This window comes from Cebus imitator, unplaced genomic scaffold, assembly GCF_001604975.1.
Source record: "Cebus imitator isolate Cc_AM_T3 unplaced genomic scaffold, Cebus_imitator-1.0 Scaffold404, whole genome shotgun sequence".
In the NCBI taxonomy this organism is placed as follows: Eukaryota; Metazoa; Chordata; class Mammalia; order Primates; family Cebidae; genus Cebus; species Cebus imitator.
In genome coordinates, this window is record NW_016107719.1 from 1670728 (window position 1) to 1683975 (window position 13248).

Genomic DNA, 13248 nt, shown 5'->3' on the forward strand with positions numbered 1-13248 from the left:
TTTTTTGTATTTTTAGTAGAGACGGGGTTTCACCGTGTTGACCAGGATGGTCTCGATCTCTTGACCTCATGATCCACCCGCCTCGACCTCCCACAGTGCTGGGATTACAGGCTTGAGCCACCGCGCCCGGCCCATTAAATTATTTTTATGATAAAACTATAACATGATGACTATAAAAAATATAAAAATATGGAAAAGAGGAAACTACTGCCACCCAAAGGTGCCACTGAAACATCTGGATGGCCCAAATGACTTCCTAACTGGGCTCTGGCCATGGGCAGTGGAAGAACAGCTCATGATTCGTGGCACTGACTCTGAGTCAGATGACTGGAGTCAGGTGTCAGGTCTGCCACATGCTGGCTATGCCACCTTGTGCAGGACACTTAGCTCAGCCACCATCAATGGACTGTATGACAGTTTCAATGCAGACTCACACCCTTCTTAGGCCTTGTGCTGTTTTGGAATTTCCAAGGCTAACAGGTGTAAGAAGGAAATGAACAACATACTGTTTCAGATTCCCCAGCATTTAAAAGTCTGGATACCTAAGACTCATGCAGTGTAAACAACAAGCCAAGGGCTGGGCGTAGTGGCTCATGTAATCCCAGCACTTTGGGAGTCTGAGGTGCGCAGATCACTTGAGGTTGGTAGTTTGAGACCAGGCTGGCCAACATGGTGAAACCCTGTCTCTACTAAAAATACAAATTTAGCCGGGCGTGGTACTATATGTCTGTAATCCCAGCTACTTGAGAGGCTGAGGCAGGAGAATCACTTGAACCCTGGAGGGTGGAGGTTGCAGTGAAGCGAGATCACACCACTGCACTTCAGCCTGGGCAACAGAGAGAGATTCCATCTCAAAGAAAAAAAGAATAAGTCAAGGAGGATCTGAACTGGGGTCTGTGTGGTGGGGCCAGATTGCTGCAGGGGAGGCAGAAGGGAGAGCCTCCTAAGTCAGAGGACTGAGCAGGAAGTCGGGCCTGGCATCCGTGAGCTGCATGACCCTATGACAAGTCACCTTACTATTCCTGAATCTTAGCTTCCTGAGGCATCTGCAGTGGTACAACTAGCATGGGGTGTGACTCAGAGCAGCCGCACAGGAGCCTGCAGTGTGGACAGCCCCTTGCAGCTGCGTGGTACAGTGGCTCTGGACTAGACCTGAACATCTCTGAGGGGAGACACCTTTTTTTTTTTTTGAGACACAGTCTCGCTCTGTAGCCCAGGCTGGAGTACAATGGCGTGATCTCGGCTCACTGCAACCTCCGCCTCCAGGGTCCCAGTTCAAGCAATTCTCCTGCCTCAGCCTCCTGAGGAGCTGGGATTACAGGCGCATACCACTATACCCAGCTAATTTTTGTATTTTTAGTAGAGATGGGGTTTCACCATGTTGGCCAGGCTGGTCTTGAACTCCTGACCTCATGATTCACCCACCTCAGACTCCCAAAGTGCTGGGATTACAGGCATGAGCCACTGTGCTTGGCTGAGAAACCTTCTAAGTTCTAAAAATGAACAGACATGTGACCTCTGCAGCACTCCCTATTTTGGGGTTGGGGTGGGCTCTGCCCTTTTAAGGGTGTCAGGAGAAATTCTGGATTTAGGAACTCTGTGATTTTTCTTCATAATCACTACCCAGGCACCAAGTATTCTCCTCCCCAGGAATAAAATCTTTATTTCATGCCTAGCAGAAGCCAGTCAGAAACAGACCCAGCAGTAGATCCCTTACCCTTTTTATAACAAAAGATCTGGCACGTCTGAGTTCTGAGCCCTTGCAGGAATACTGAGATTTTCGTTGTCTCTTTACTGCAAAAAAATGGAGGAAGAGATAAATGAGTAACCACAGGGTCTGTCCACAACTGTGCGATGCTTACAGCTGCGCTTTTTCATTCCACCTGAGCTGCCAAATGACACTCCTACTACTATTCTCGTAGATCCCAACTGTGTTACCGACTTATCTGATTAGACCACTTGATCCAGGGAAGCAGCAAGGAGAAGCAGACAGGCTGTGAATTTAGGTAAGTTACTCCCCTCCCTCCAAGGCTGTTTCCCCATCTATAGAATATATTAAATGGTACCTACCTCCCAGGTGTTATAAAAATTTAGCAAGGAGGCTGGGTGCGGTGGCTCATGCCTGTAATCCCAGCACTTTGGAAGGTCGAGGTGGGTGGATCACCCGAAGTCAGGAGTTCGAGATCAGCCTGACCAACATGGTGAAACCCCATCACTACTAAAAATACAAAAATTAGCTGGGCGTGGTGGCACATGCCTGTAATCCCAGCTACTCGGGAGGCTGAGGCCAAAGAATCACTTGAACCTGGGAGGTGGACATTGCAATGAGCTGAGAGTACACCACTGCACTCCAGCCTGGGCAACAGAGCGAGACTCCATCTCAAAAAAAAAAAAAAAAAAATTAACAAGGGAATGGATAAAAGCACCTGGTGTCACATGTAGGTGGTGTCTAAATGGTACTATTCCTCCCTCCTTCTTGCCCAATGTCAAGAATTCAGATTTAAGGCTCCTTCAGAAGAAGACAGAAATATCCTCATCTGAAACTTGGGATTCCTACTCAGTTGCATTTTAGATACTAAAAATACCAAGCCCCATGAAAACAGCATCAAAGCTAAGAGAAAGATTTTTGCCTTTTTCTCCTGGGCTGCTGTGACTTTTCTCTCTTAAAGCCTTCTTCTCCAACTCAAATCTCTCAATTGCCTTCAAAAACCAAGAAAAAGGAGGGATTAGGGACTAATGCAAGTCCTGGAGAAGGGTGGGTTCAGGAACTGGGCCTTTTGTCTTAGACCTGGAACAAAGTTTGTGGCCAGTACCTTGTCTTTCCACAGGTGGTAGGTCCTGGTGGCCTCAATGTCACTGACATCATTCCCCAGAGTGTCCCCACTGTCTCATGCTGCCCCTTCTAGGAGTAAGTGATTTAGAGCAGGAATTGTAAATTAAACAAGCTATTGTTTAATTTCTTTGTAAAAGTGGGATAATAGCCATCTTCCACGTTCCTTATAAGGGTCAAAAATAAAGTACTTAAGGTATTTTAAAACACTGGCAAAGAGGCTTTCAGATAGGAGCTGTTCAATAAGGGGTATCTATTTCCCCTTGACCTCTCAAAAGAGACTTGTCTTGATCTCTGACTCCTCCCCACCCCCCTTCTTCCTACCCCCCTGAAAAGAAAGAAAAATGAAAGTCAGCTGGGTGCAGTGCCTCACGTCTGTAATCTCAACACTCTGGGAGGCTGAGGCAGGTGGATCACGAGGTCAGGAGTTTGAGATCAGCCTGACCAACATGGTGAAACCCTGTCTCTACTAAAAATACAAAAGTTAGCTAGGCATGGTGGCGCATGCCTGTAATTCCAGCTACTTGGGAGGCTAAGGCAGGAGAATCGCTTGAACCTGGGAGGTGGAGGTTGTGGTGAGCTGAGATCGTGCCACTGCACTCCAGCCTGGGTGACAGAGTGAGATTCCATCTCATAAAAAAAAAAAAAAGAAAAATGAATGTTAGTGACCTAAGTTGCATTGATTATCAGCAAAGAATCCAGCAATGAACTTAGATAACAAAGTTAACAAAGAAGTATGAGTCTATGAGTCTGTGTTTTTGCCCTCAAGGAACTTATAGTCTATTTGGAGAGCCAAATCAGCATCCATGAAACAATGTAGTGCTAAAAAAAATGAGGTCAGCGTGGGCCAGAGCAGTCACAGAGGACTATCCAGAAGAGGTGGACATGAGTGTCGGTGGCATCGTACTCTTAAGCTTGATAAACTGGGAAATGCCTCTCCAGGCCTCCCCCATCTTACCCTTGCATCGGCACTCCCTGCTCTGCATAAGTGAAAGGTACTGGACACGTGTGCAGGGGTGTGTGTATCTGTGTGTGTGCCAGTGGGCGGGGTGGGGGGATGGTCATATGGGTTAGTCTGTGTATTAACATTGTTACTCCAATTAAGCAAGCTGAAATTCAAGGCACTGGATGAATGAATTGGATGGGTATGAGTCACTGTAGCAATATAGCAATACCTCTGATCTTTACCAATGTCATTGTGGCAAACATTGTATGGCCTGAAAGGATGGATAAGATTGTACAGAAAGAGGGGAGAAAGGATAGTTGAATGTTGAAAGAAGAGCAAGTTTTAGGGGAAAGGTAGTAAGACCCGCATTGAGCTGAGTTTACCTTTGACATGACTGCAGGACCTACAAGTGGGGCTGTTCTCCAGGAAGGCAACTCCCAAACCGGGCCAATGACTGGCATTTTAGGAAGTATTCAAATACACAGATTCCCAAGCCTTTATGTTAGAGATATTTATTTCCTAGGTCTGCATTGGGTCTTGAATTTTTTATGCATTTATTGTGGCTCCTGAATAATTCTCTACTTACATTTTAAAAACCAATAAGCAATTTACATAAGACCAAATAACACAGTCAAAAGTCTCCCTCCCTACACCTTGCCCAATTCCCATCCCTATAGGCAACCAACCTTGTTTTTTGCATACCCTTCCAGAGATGTTCCATCCCCATTCAAATGGAAGCATGCCAGATGCACTGTTCTGTACCTTGTTTTCACTTACTATCAGAGAGCTCTTTTAGTTTTTAAAAAGCTCCAAGGAGGCTGGGTGCGGTGGCTCATGCCTGTAATCCAAGCACTTTGGGAGGCTGAGGCGGGCGGATCGCCTGAGGTTAGGAGTTTGAAACCAGCCTGGCCAAGATGGCAAAACCCCGTCTCTACTAAAATTACAAATATTAGCTAGGCATACTGGCAGGCACCTGTAATCCCAGTTACTCAGGAGGCTGAGGCACCAGAATTGCTTGAACCCCAACCGCGGAGGTTGCAGTGAGCCAAGACTGCACTACTGCATTCCAGCCTGGGTGACAGAGTGAGACTCTGTCTCAAAATAAAAAAATCTCCAAGGAGAGTCTGATGATTAGTTAAGTACAGGGATCACTGCTCTAGGTAGCTGAAAATAGACGACTGAAATACAGATGAGAAGCTAGAATTTGTGACTATATCATACATTCCACAAATATTTCCTGATCATCTACTAAAGGCCAAATGCTGTGCCCAATGTCAAAGATGCAACAGCGAACAGTGGATACCATACATACCCTCCAAGGGTTCACAGGCTGGCAGGGGAGAAGCACGTCATTACAGGGTGATCAGTGATGCTGAGAACAGGGACAGGATGCCAAGAGAATACACAGAGGGGTGTCTACACTAGTTGTGCAGTTAAGGGTGTAGGGACCGACTTTCTAGAGGAGTGACCTACAGGCTGAGAACTAGGTCAGTGGCGAGGCTGTGATGGTGGGCAACTTGCTCTTGAGGGAGTGAGTCTGGTAAGAAGAGTTAAGCGAGGCCAGGAACGGTGGCTCATGCCTGTAATTCCAGCACTTTGGGAGGCCAAGGTGGGCTGATCACCTGAGGTCAGGAGTTCGAGACCAGATGACCAACATGAAGAAACCCCATCTCTAGTAAAAATACAAAATTAGTTGGGCGTGGTGGTGCATGCCTGTAATTCCAGCTACTTGGGAGGCTGAGGCAGGAGAATCAATTAAACCCGGGAGGCGGAGGTGGCGGTGAGCTGAGATTGCACCACTGCACTCCAGCCTGGGCAACGAGAACAAAACGCCATCTCAAAAAAAAAAAAAAAATTGCTAAGCAAATTTATTGTTCAGAAACTAGAGAGAAATGCACACTAGTGCTAGGATGTGGCTGTCAGGAGCAACTTTGATCCCCACGTGCCCTGGGGGAAGGGACACCTTGCCTGTCCTTCCCGCTCCTCTGCCCAGGTAGCTGGTCAGGTCTGTCAGATGCCTACTGCCTGCTGCCACCAGAACTCATCCCCAGGCTCCCTGTCTACCCTCTCATGGACAGTTTGCCACGTTCTTTATGTGTCCAGACCTTGACTTCTGAGTACCGTAGTCAGACTGGTTTCCCCAGCATCTGTCCTGCCCTGGTAGATGGCACCTAGCACTTGGTATATAAAGAAGTGCCTAATTAAAAAAAAAAAAAAAAAAAAAAGAAGTGCCTAATAGATGTGCACTAATGAACAAATGAATCCTGAGGTCTGCTGATCTCAGACCTCTGAGTCTCATGTCCAGGTTGCAAGCTGTGCCCTATTTCCATTCCAGCCAAGGCTAGTAGAACACCTGAGGTTAGAAGGTCGAGACCAGCCTGGCCAACACGGTGCAATCCCATCTCTACTAAAAATACAAAAATTAGCCAGGTGTGGTGGCGGATGCCTGTAATCCCAGCTACTCAGGAGTCTGAGGCAGGAGAATAACTTGAATCCGGGAGGTGGAGGTTGCAGTGAGCTGAGATCATGTCACTGTACTCCAGCCCGGGTGACACAGCAGGACTGACTCAAAAAAAAGGGTAGTGGGTACTAAAGATTGAACAGACATCTCAACAAAGAAGATCTGCAGATGGTAGGTAAATAAGGATACACAAAGACATATGTCATTGGGGAAATGAAAATTAAAACAACAATGAGATACCACTACACACCTATTAGAATGACCAAAATCTAGAACACTGACACCACCAAATACTAGTGACGATATGGAGCTACATGAACTCTCATTCACTGCGGGTGGGAAGGAAAAATGATAACACCGCTTTAGAAAAGGGTTTGCCAGTTTCTTTTTTCTGAGACGAAGTCTCACTCCATCACCCAGGCTGGAGTACATTAGCACGATCTTGATCTCAGCTCACTGCAACCTTTGCCTCCCAGGTTCAAGCAATTCTCCTGCCTCAGCCTCCTGAGTAGCTGGGATTCCAGGTGTGTGCCACCACGTCCAGCTTATTTTTTGTATCTTTAGTAGAGACAAGGTTTCAGGATGCTAGCCAGAATCGTCTTGAACTCCTGACCTCATGATCTGCCCACCCTGGCCTCCCAAAATGCTGGGATTACAGGCATGAGCCACTGCGCCTGGCCAAGTTTGCCAGTTTCTTACAAAACATACTCTTACCATATGATCTAGCAATTGTGCTCCTTGGTATTTACTTATATGATGTGAAACCTTACATCCACACAGAGACCTGCACATGGATGCTTATAGCAGTTTTATTTGTAATTGCCCAAACTTGGAAGCAACCAAGATGTCCCTGTGTAGTGGACAGATAAACCACGGTACATTCAGACAATGGAATGTTTGGCACTAAAAAGAAACAAACTATCAAGCCACGAAAAGATGTGGAGGAAACATAAAAGCATACTAAGTGAAAGAAGCCAATGAGAAAAGGCTACATACTATATGATTCCAACTATGACATTATGGGAAAGGTACAACTATGGAGAGGGTAAAAAACAGCAGTGGTTGCCAGGGGTTAAGGAGTATAAAGAGATGAACAGGCAAAGTACAAGGATTTTTGGGACAATGAAACTATTCTGTATGACACTACAATAGTAGATATATGTCATTATGTATTGATCCAAATTCATAGAATGTAAAACTCCAGGAGTGAGTCCTATTGTAAACTCTGAATGTTGAGCGATGATGATGTAACAATGTGGGTCCATTAATTCTAACATATGTGGCACTATGGTGCGTAATGTTGACAGAAGGGGAGGTTGTATGTGGGTGGGGGCAGAGGGTATATGAGAAAATTGTGTTTTCTGCTTGATTTTGCTGTGAACTTAAAACTGCTCTGAAAAATAGTTTATTGGCTGGGTGCGGTGGCTCATGCCTGTAATCCCAGCACTTTGGGAGGCCAAGGCGGGCAGATCACAAGGTCAAAAGATTGAGACCATCTGGGCCAACATGGTGAAACCCGTCTCTACTAAAAAATACAAAAATTAGTTGGGCATGGTGGCATGTGCCTGTAGTCCGTGTGGTGGTATGCACCTATAGTCCCAGCTACTTGGGAGGCTGAGTCAGGAGAATCACTTGAACATAGGAGGCGGAGCTTGTAGTAAGCTGAGATCGTGCCACTGCACTCCAGGCTGGTGACAGAGTGAGACTCCGTCTCAAAAAAATAAAAAATAGGCTGGGCATGGTGGCTCATGCCTGTAATCCCAGCACAGGAGGCCGAGGAGGGTGGATCACGAGGTCAGAAGTTTGAGACCAGCCTGAGCAACATGGTGAAGCCCCATCTCTACTAAAAATATAAAAATTAGCCGGGCATGGTGGCGTGTGCCTGTAAACCCAGCTATTCAGGAAGCTGAAGCAGGAGAATTCACTTGAACTCAGAAGGCAGAGGTTGCAGTAAGCTGAGATAACGCCACTGCACTCCAGCCTGGGCAACAGAGTGAGACTCTGTCTCAAAAATAAATACATAAAAATAAAAATGAAAAATAAAATTAATTAAAAATATCAACTTTGAGAACTCAGTTGTATAAACATGTTTTCAAATAAACAGAAAGGCCCCAGAGCACTGGGACACCTTGATGATCCCCGGGGCCCTTCCCTGTCAGAAGCTTTGCCTCAGCTCCAGCACAGGTAACTCACCAGGCTGTTGGCTGGAAGCTCAGTATGCAGATTTATGTCAGCAATCTTTTGGTTCACCTGGTGCATGGAGCCAATGAGACAGGCTGGGAGGTGAGTCTGCTAAGGAAACTCAGGGTGGTGATTACACACACAACAGGATGGGGCTCGTCTGGTGAGGAGGGCAGCCCCTGTCTGCAAGACCTCTCTCCTTAGTTATTTTCTTTGCAAACTTTCATATTTTTCACATTTCTTTCTTCCTTTTCTTTGAGACAGGGCCTCACTCTGTTACCCATACTGGAGTGCAGTGGTGCAATCATGGCTCACTGCAGCAGACCTCTCGGACTCAATGGATCCTCCCACCTCAGCCTCCCAAGTAGCTGGGACTACAGGCATACACTACCATGCCTGGCTTATTTTTAAAATTTTCTGTAGAGACACAGTTTCGCCATGTTTCCCAGGCTGATCTCACATTCCTGGTCTCAAGTAATCCACCCACCTCAGCCTCCCAAAGTGCTGGGATCACAGGCATGAGCCACCGCACTCGGCCCACATTTCTTTATCTTTTTTTAAATGAGTTACTTTGCAAATTATAAATGAGAGGTGACCATACTATAGACACCTTGAAACATATTTTATATATGTCACTTTTTAGTGAAAAACAGCCATCCATGATGCCACCACCCTAACAACTCTGTTAGGACTTAGGAACTTTCCTGCCAGTATTTCTTACATACATATTTTTGTCCATATTTTATAATCTCAGTGTATGCCTGTTTTACTACTCTAATTTCTCTTCCATTCATTATTAGGAGCATTCTTCCTTCAGCTAAAGGATAGTCATAATAATTTTTATTATTATTATTATTTATTTTTTTTTAGAGGAAGAACGAGAGAAAGAAAGAAAAAGAATAAAGAAAAGGAAGAAAGAGGAAGAAGAAGAGGGAGAGAGAACAGGGGTGTTGCTTTATTGCCCGGGCTAGAATGCAGTCTAAAACTGGGTATGCCTGTAATTGTGTTTAATAATAGAGACATTAAAAAAAAAAAAGAGGGAAGAAAATAATTAACAAGCAGCCAACCAATATTTCATTTAAACCTGTAAATATGTGTGATGTAGTACTGATAAGAGTATATATTTCGTGTATTTAAAGTGGAGAGTTCTATGAATGTTAATTAAGTCTACTTGTTCCAGATCTGAGTTCAAGTCCTAAATATCGATGTTAACTTTCTGTCTCATTGATCTATCTAATATTGATGTTGAAGTCTCCTACTATTATTGTGTGGGAGTCCAAGTCTCTTTATAAGTCTTACATATCTGGGTATTTCTGTATTGGGTGCATATATGTTTAGGATCTTTAGCTCTTCTTGTTACATTGATCCTTTTATCTTTATGTAATATCCTTCTTTGCTTCTTTTGATCTTTGTTGCTTTGAAATCTATTTTATCAGTAAAAATTGCAACTCCTGCTATTTATTTATTTTAGCTCTCCATTTGGTTGGTAAATTTTTCACTATCCCTTTGTTTTGAGTCTTTATGTATCCTTGCATGTGAGATGGATCTGGATGTAGCATACCAATGGGTCTTGGCTTTTTTGGCCTGTCTGTGTCTTTGGATTGAGAGATTTAGTCGATTTAAATTTAGAATTAATAACAATATATGTGTGTTTGATACTGTCATTTAATGTTAGCTGGCTGTTTTGCCCATTAGTTGATGCAATTTCTTAATTATGTTGATGTTCTTTATTTTTTGGTATTTTTTAGAAAGGCTGATACTGGTTGTTCCTTTCTATTTGTAGTGGTTCTTTCAGAAGCTCTTGTAAAGCAGGCCTGGTGGTGATGAAATCTCTGAGTGCTTGCTTGTTCACAAAAGATTTTATTTTTCCTTCGCTTATGAAGCTTAGTTTGGCTGGATGTAAAATTCTGGGTTGAAAGTTCTTTTCTTTAAGGATGTTGAATATTGGCCCCCACTCTCTTCTGTCTTGTAGGGTTTCTGCTGAGAGATCTGCTGTGAGTCTGATGGGCTTCCCTTTATGGGTAACCTGACCTTTCTCTCTGGCTGCCCTCAGTATTTTCTCTTTCATTTCAACCCTAGTGAATCTGGCGATTATGTGCCTTGAGGTTGGTCTTCTTAAGGAATATTTTTGTGGTGTTCTCTGTATTTCCTGGAGTTGAATATTGTCCTGCCTTGCTAGGTTGGGAAAGTTTTCCTGAATAATATCCTGAAGCGTACTTTCCAGCTTGGATTGATTCTCTTGGTCACATTCAGGTACACCTATCAAACGTAGATTAGGTCTTTTCACATAGTCCCACATTTCTTGGAGACTTTGCTCTTTCTTTTTTATCCTTTTTTCTCTAATCTTGTCTTTTTGTTTTATTTCATTAAGTTGGTCTTCGACCTCTGATATCTTTTCTTCTGCTTAATTCGGCTGTTAAAACTTGTGCATAATTTGCGAAGTTCTCATGTTGTATTTTTCAGCTCCATCAATTCATTTATATTTCTCTCTAAATTGTGTGTTATTATTAACATTTCATCAAACCTTTTTTCAAAGTTCTTAGTTTCTTTGCATTGGGTTAGAACAAGTTCTTTTAATTCCCAGAAGTTTCTTATCATCCACTTTTTAAAGCCAGCTTCTGCTAATGGAACACAGTCTTTCTCCATCAGGCCTTGTTCTGTTGCTGATGAGGAACTGTGATCCCCTGTAGAGGGAGAGGCGTTCTGAGTTTGGGTATTCTCAGCCTTTTTAGGCTGGTTTCTTCCCTTCGTTATAAATTTATCCATCTGTGGTCTTTATAATTACCATCTTTATAGTTGGGTTTCTGAATGGACGTCCAACTTGTTGATTCCCAGCGCTAGAATCTGAGCAACCCACTACACTGGCCGAAACAGCGGCTTTAAGATTGATGGTGCTTTTCTGACTCTGCAACAAGAACCGCCGCACCAGGCAGCGGCAAAACCGCTTCACCGGCTCAAGATTCGCGCTGGTGACACGTAGGGCTCCTCCGCTGGGAATCTCCTGGTGCGTGAGCAACAAAAATTGATCTGAAAGTGTGGCGTCCTCTCGTTCTCTGCTCTTTCAGTGGGAGCTGCAATCCTGAGCTGCTAGTGATCAGCCATCTTGGATCTCTCTCCATAAGTCGTCATAATAATTATTTTAAGTGACATTATACTAATCTATTTGGAGGAAACACCTTAATACACTTAACTGTTCCTTGGAGATTAAAGATTTAAGTTATTTACACTTTTTTACAATTATAAATAATGCTGGCAGGGCGCGATGGCTCACACCTGTAATCCCAGCACTTTGGGAGAACCAGGCGGGTGGATTATGAGGTCAGGAGTTTGAGACCAGCCTGGCCAACATAGTGAAACCCCATCTCTACTAAAAATACAAAAAATTTGCTGGGGGTGAAGGCAGGTGCCTGTAACCCCAGCTACTTGGAAGGCTGAGGCAAGATAATTGCTTGAACCTGGGGAGGCGGAAATTGCAGTCAGCCGAGATTGCGCCACTGCACTCCAGCCAGGCAACAGTGGGAGACTCTGTCTCAAAAATTAAAAAATAATAATAATAAAATAAAATGCTGTGTGCCAGGCATGGTGGCTCACACCTGTAATCCCAACACTTTGGGAGGCTGAGGTGGGCTAATCACTTGAGGTCAGGAGTTTGGGACCAGCCTGGCTAAGATGGTGAAACCCTGTCTCTACTAAAAATACAAAAATTAGCTGGGCATGGTGGCTCACACCTGTAATCCCAACACTTTGGGAGGCTGAGGTGGGCTAATCACTTGAGGTCAGGAGTTTGGGACCAGCCTGGCTAAGATGGTGAAACCCTGTCTCTACTAAAAATACAAAAAGTAGCTGGGCGTGGTGGCACATACCTATAGTCTCAGCTACTCAGGAGGCTGAGGCACAAGAATCGCTTGAACCTGGGAGGAGGAGGTTGCAGTGAGCTGAGACTGCACCACTGCACTCCAGCCTGGGTAACAAAAAAACAAAAACAAAACAAAAAACAAAGAAAATGAAAAATAAATAAATAAAGGTGTGATGCACATGTCACATGGAGAGCTGTTTCCATATTTTAGAATATTTCTTTATGAGAGATTTTCAGGTGACAATGGCTGCGTCAAAGGGTATCTTAACCTTGTTTATCACTTGAAATCTGTTCAGCTAGACGGCCCCTCTTCCTACTCTCTCAGCTTTTACATTGCTTTCTGTCTTAGCCTCAGTGGTCTAGGATATATTCTTTGTAAAAGCCCCATAATCCTATCATCCCTCACTCCCTTCACATAAAGCAAGGTTCACTTTTACTTCCATTACTCTCAAGTGTTCTTACAAATCAGAGGATACTTGAAAAATGAGGACACCAAGAAGGGACATGACAAATTCGCAGCAGGTGAAATGGACTTGTTTGGAGTAAGATTAAGAAGAAAGAGGGGACATTGGAAAGCGGCCCTGCAGAATGAGACCCTGAAGCAAATTCTGATGGGATCACACTTTGCCTTATCTTAAGAAGGGCTTCCGAGAAGCATGGAAAGTAAGGGGGAGAGTGGTACATGCAGCTAGCTGTTGGTAGCAAAGTTTGAAGTTGAATAAGCTCTACAAGAGATGGAAAGGCCTGAGGTTATTTATAGCCCCAGAAGGTTATTTGCTGGACAAACTGTAATGTCCTCCAGAGATAGAGTTCTGTGACACTGGAATACAACTCAGGGTCAGAAGTGAGATGAGGATGAATGAAGACAGGCCAGGGAAGTAAGATGCTAGTAGAGCCTGGATGATGCCAGAAGAAGCAGATTTTGGGCCAGGTAGAAGGGCTGGCAGGTAAGAAGAGGCAAGGTCAACCTGATC

The 13248-nt window shown here is 44.3% G+C and overlaps 2 protein-coding genes across 2 annotated transcripts in view; one reads left to right on the forward strand and one right to left on the reverse strand.

Annotated features, from left to right (window-relative positions):
* The window catches only part of FAM227A (family with sequence similarity 227 member A), a 52131-nt gene extending 43578 nt beyond the window's left edge, over positions 1-8553 (reverse strand). Inside the window, exons 1-3 of the mRNA XM_017509003.2 lie at positions 8431-8553; positions 2631-2700; positions 1684-1794 (exon numbers count right to left, since the gene is read on the reverse strand). Of these exons, the coding sequence (XP_017364492.2) occupies positions 1684-1794; positions 2631-2700; positions 8431-8496 (247 nt within the window). The 5' untranslated portion in view covers positions 8497-8553. The remainder of the gene's footprint in view (positions 1-1683; positions 1795-2630; positions 2701-8430) is intronic.
* Positions 8554-11121: 2568 nt separating this feature from the next.
* Positions 11122-13248, forward strand: part of CBY1 (chibby family member 1, beta catenin antagonist) — a 27474-nt gene continuing 25347 nt past the window's right edge. The window contains exon 1 of the mRNA XM_037731538.1: positions 11122-11131. The gene's annotated coding sequence lies outside the window, so the exon portion shown is untranslated. The remainder of the gene's footprint in view (positions 11132-13248) is intronic.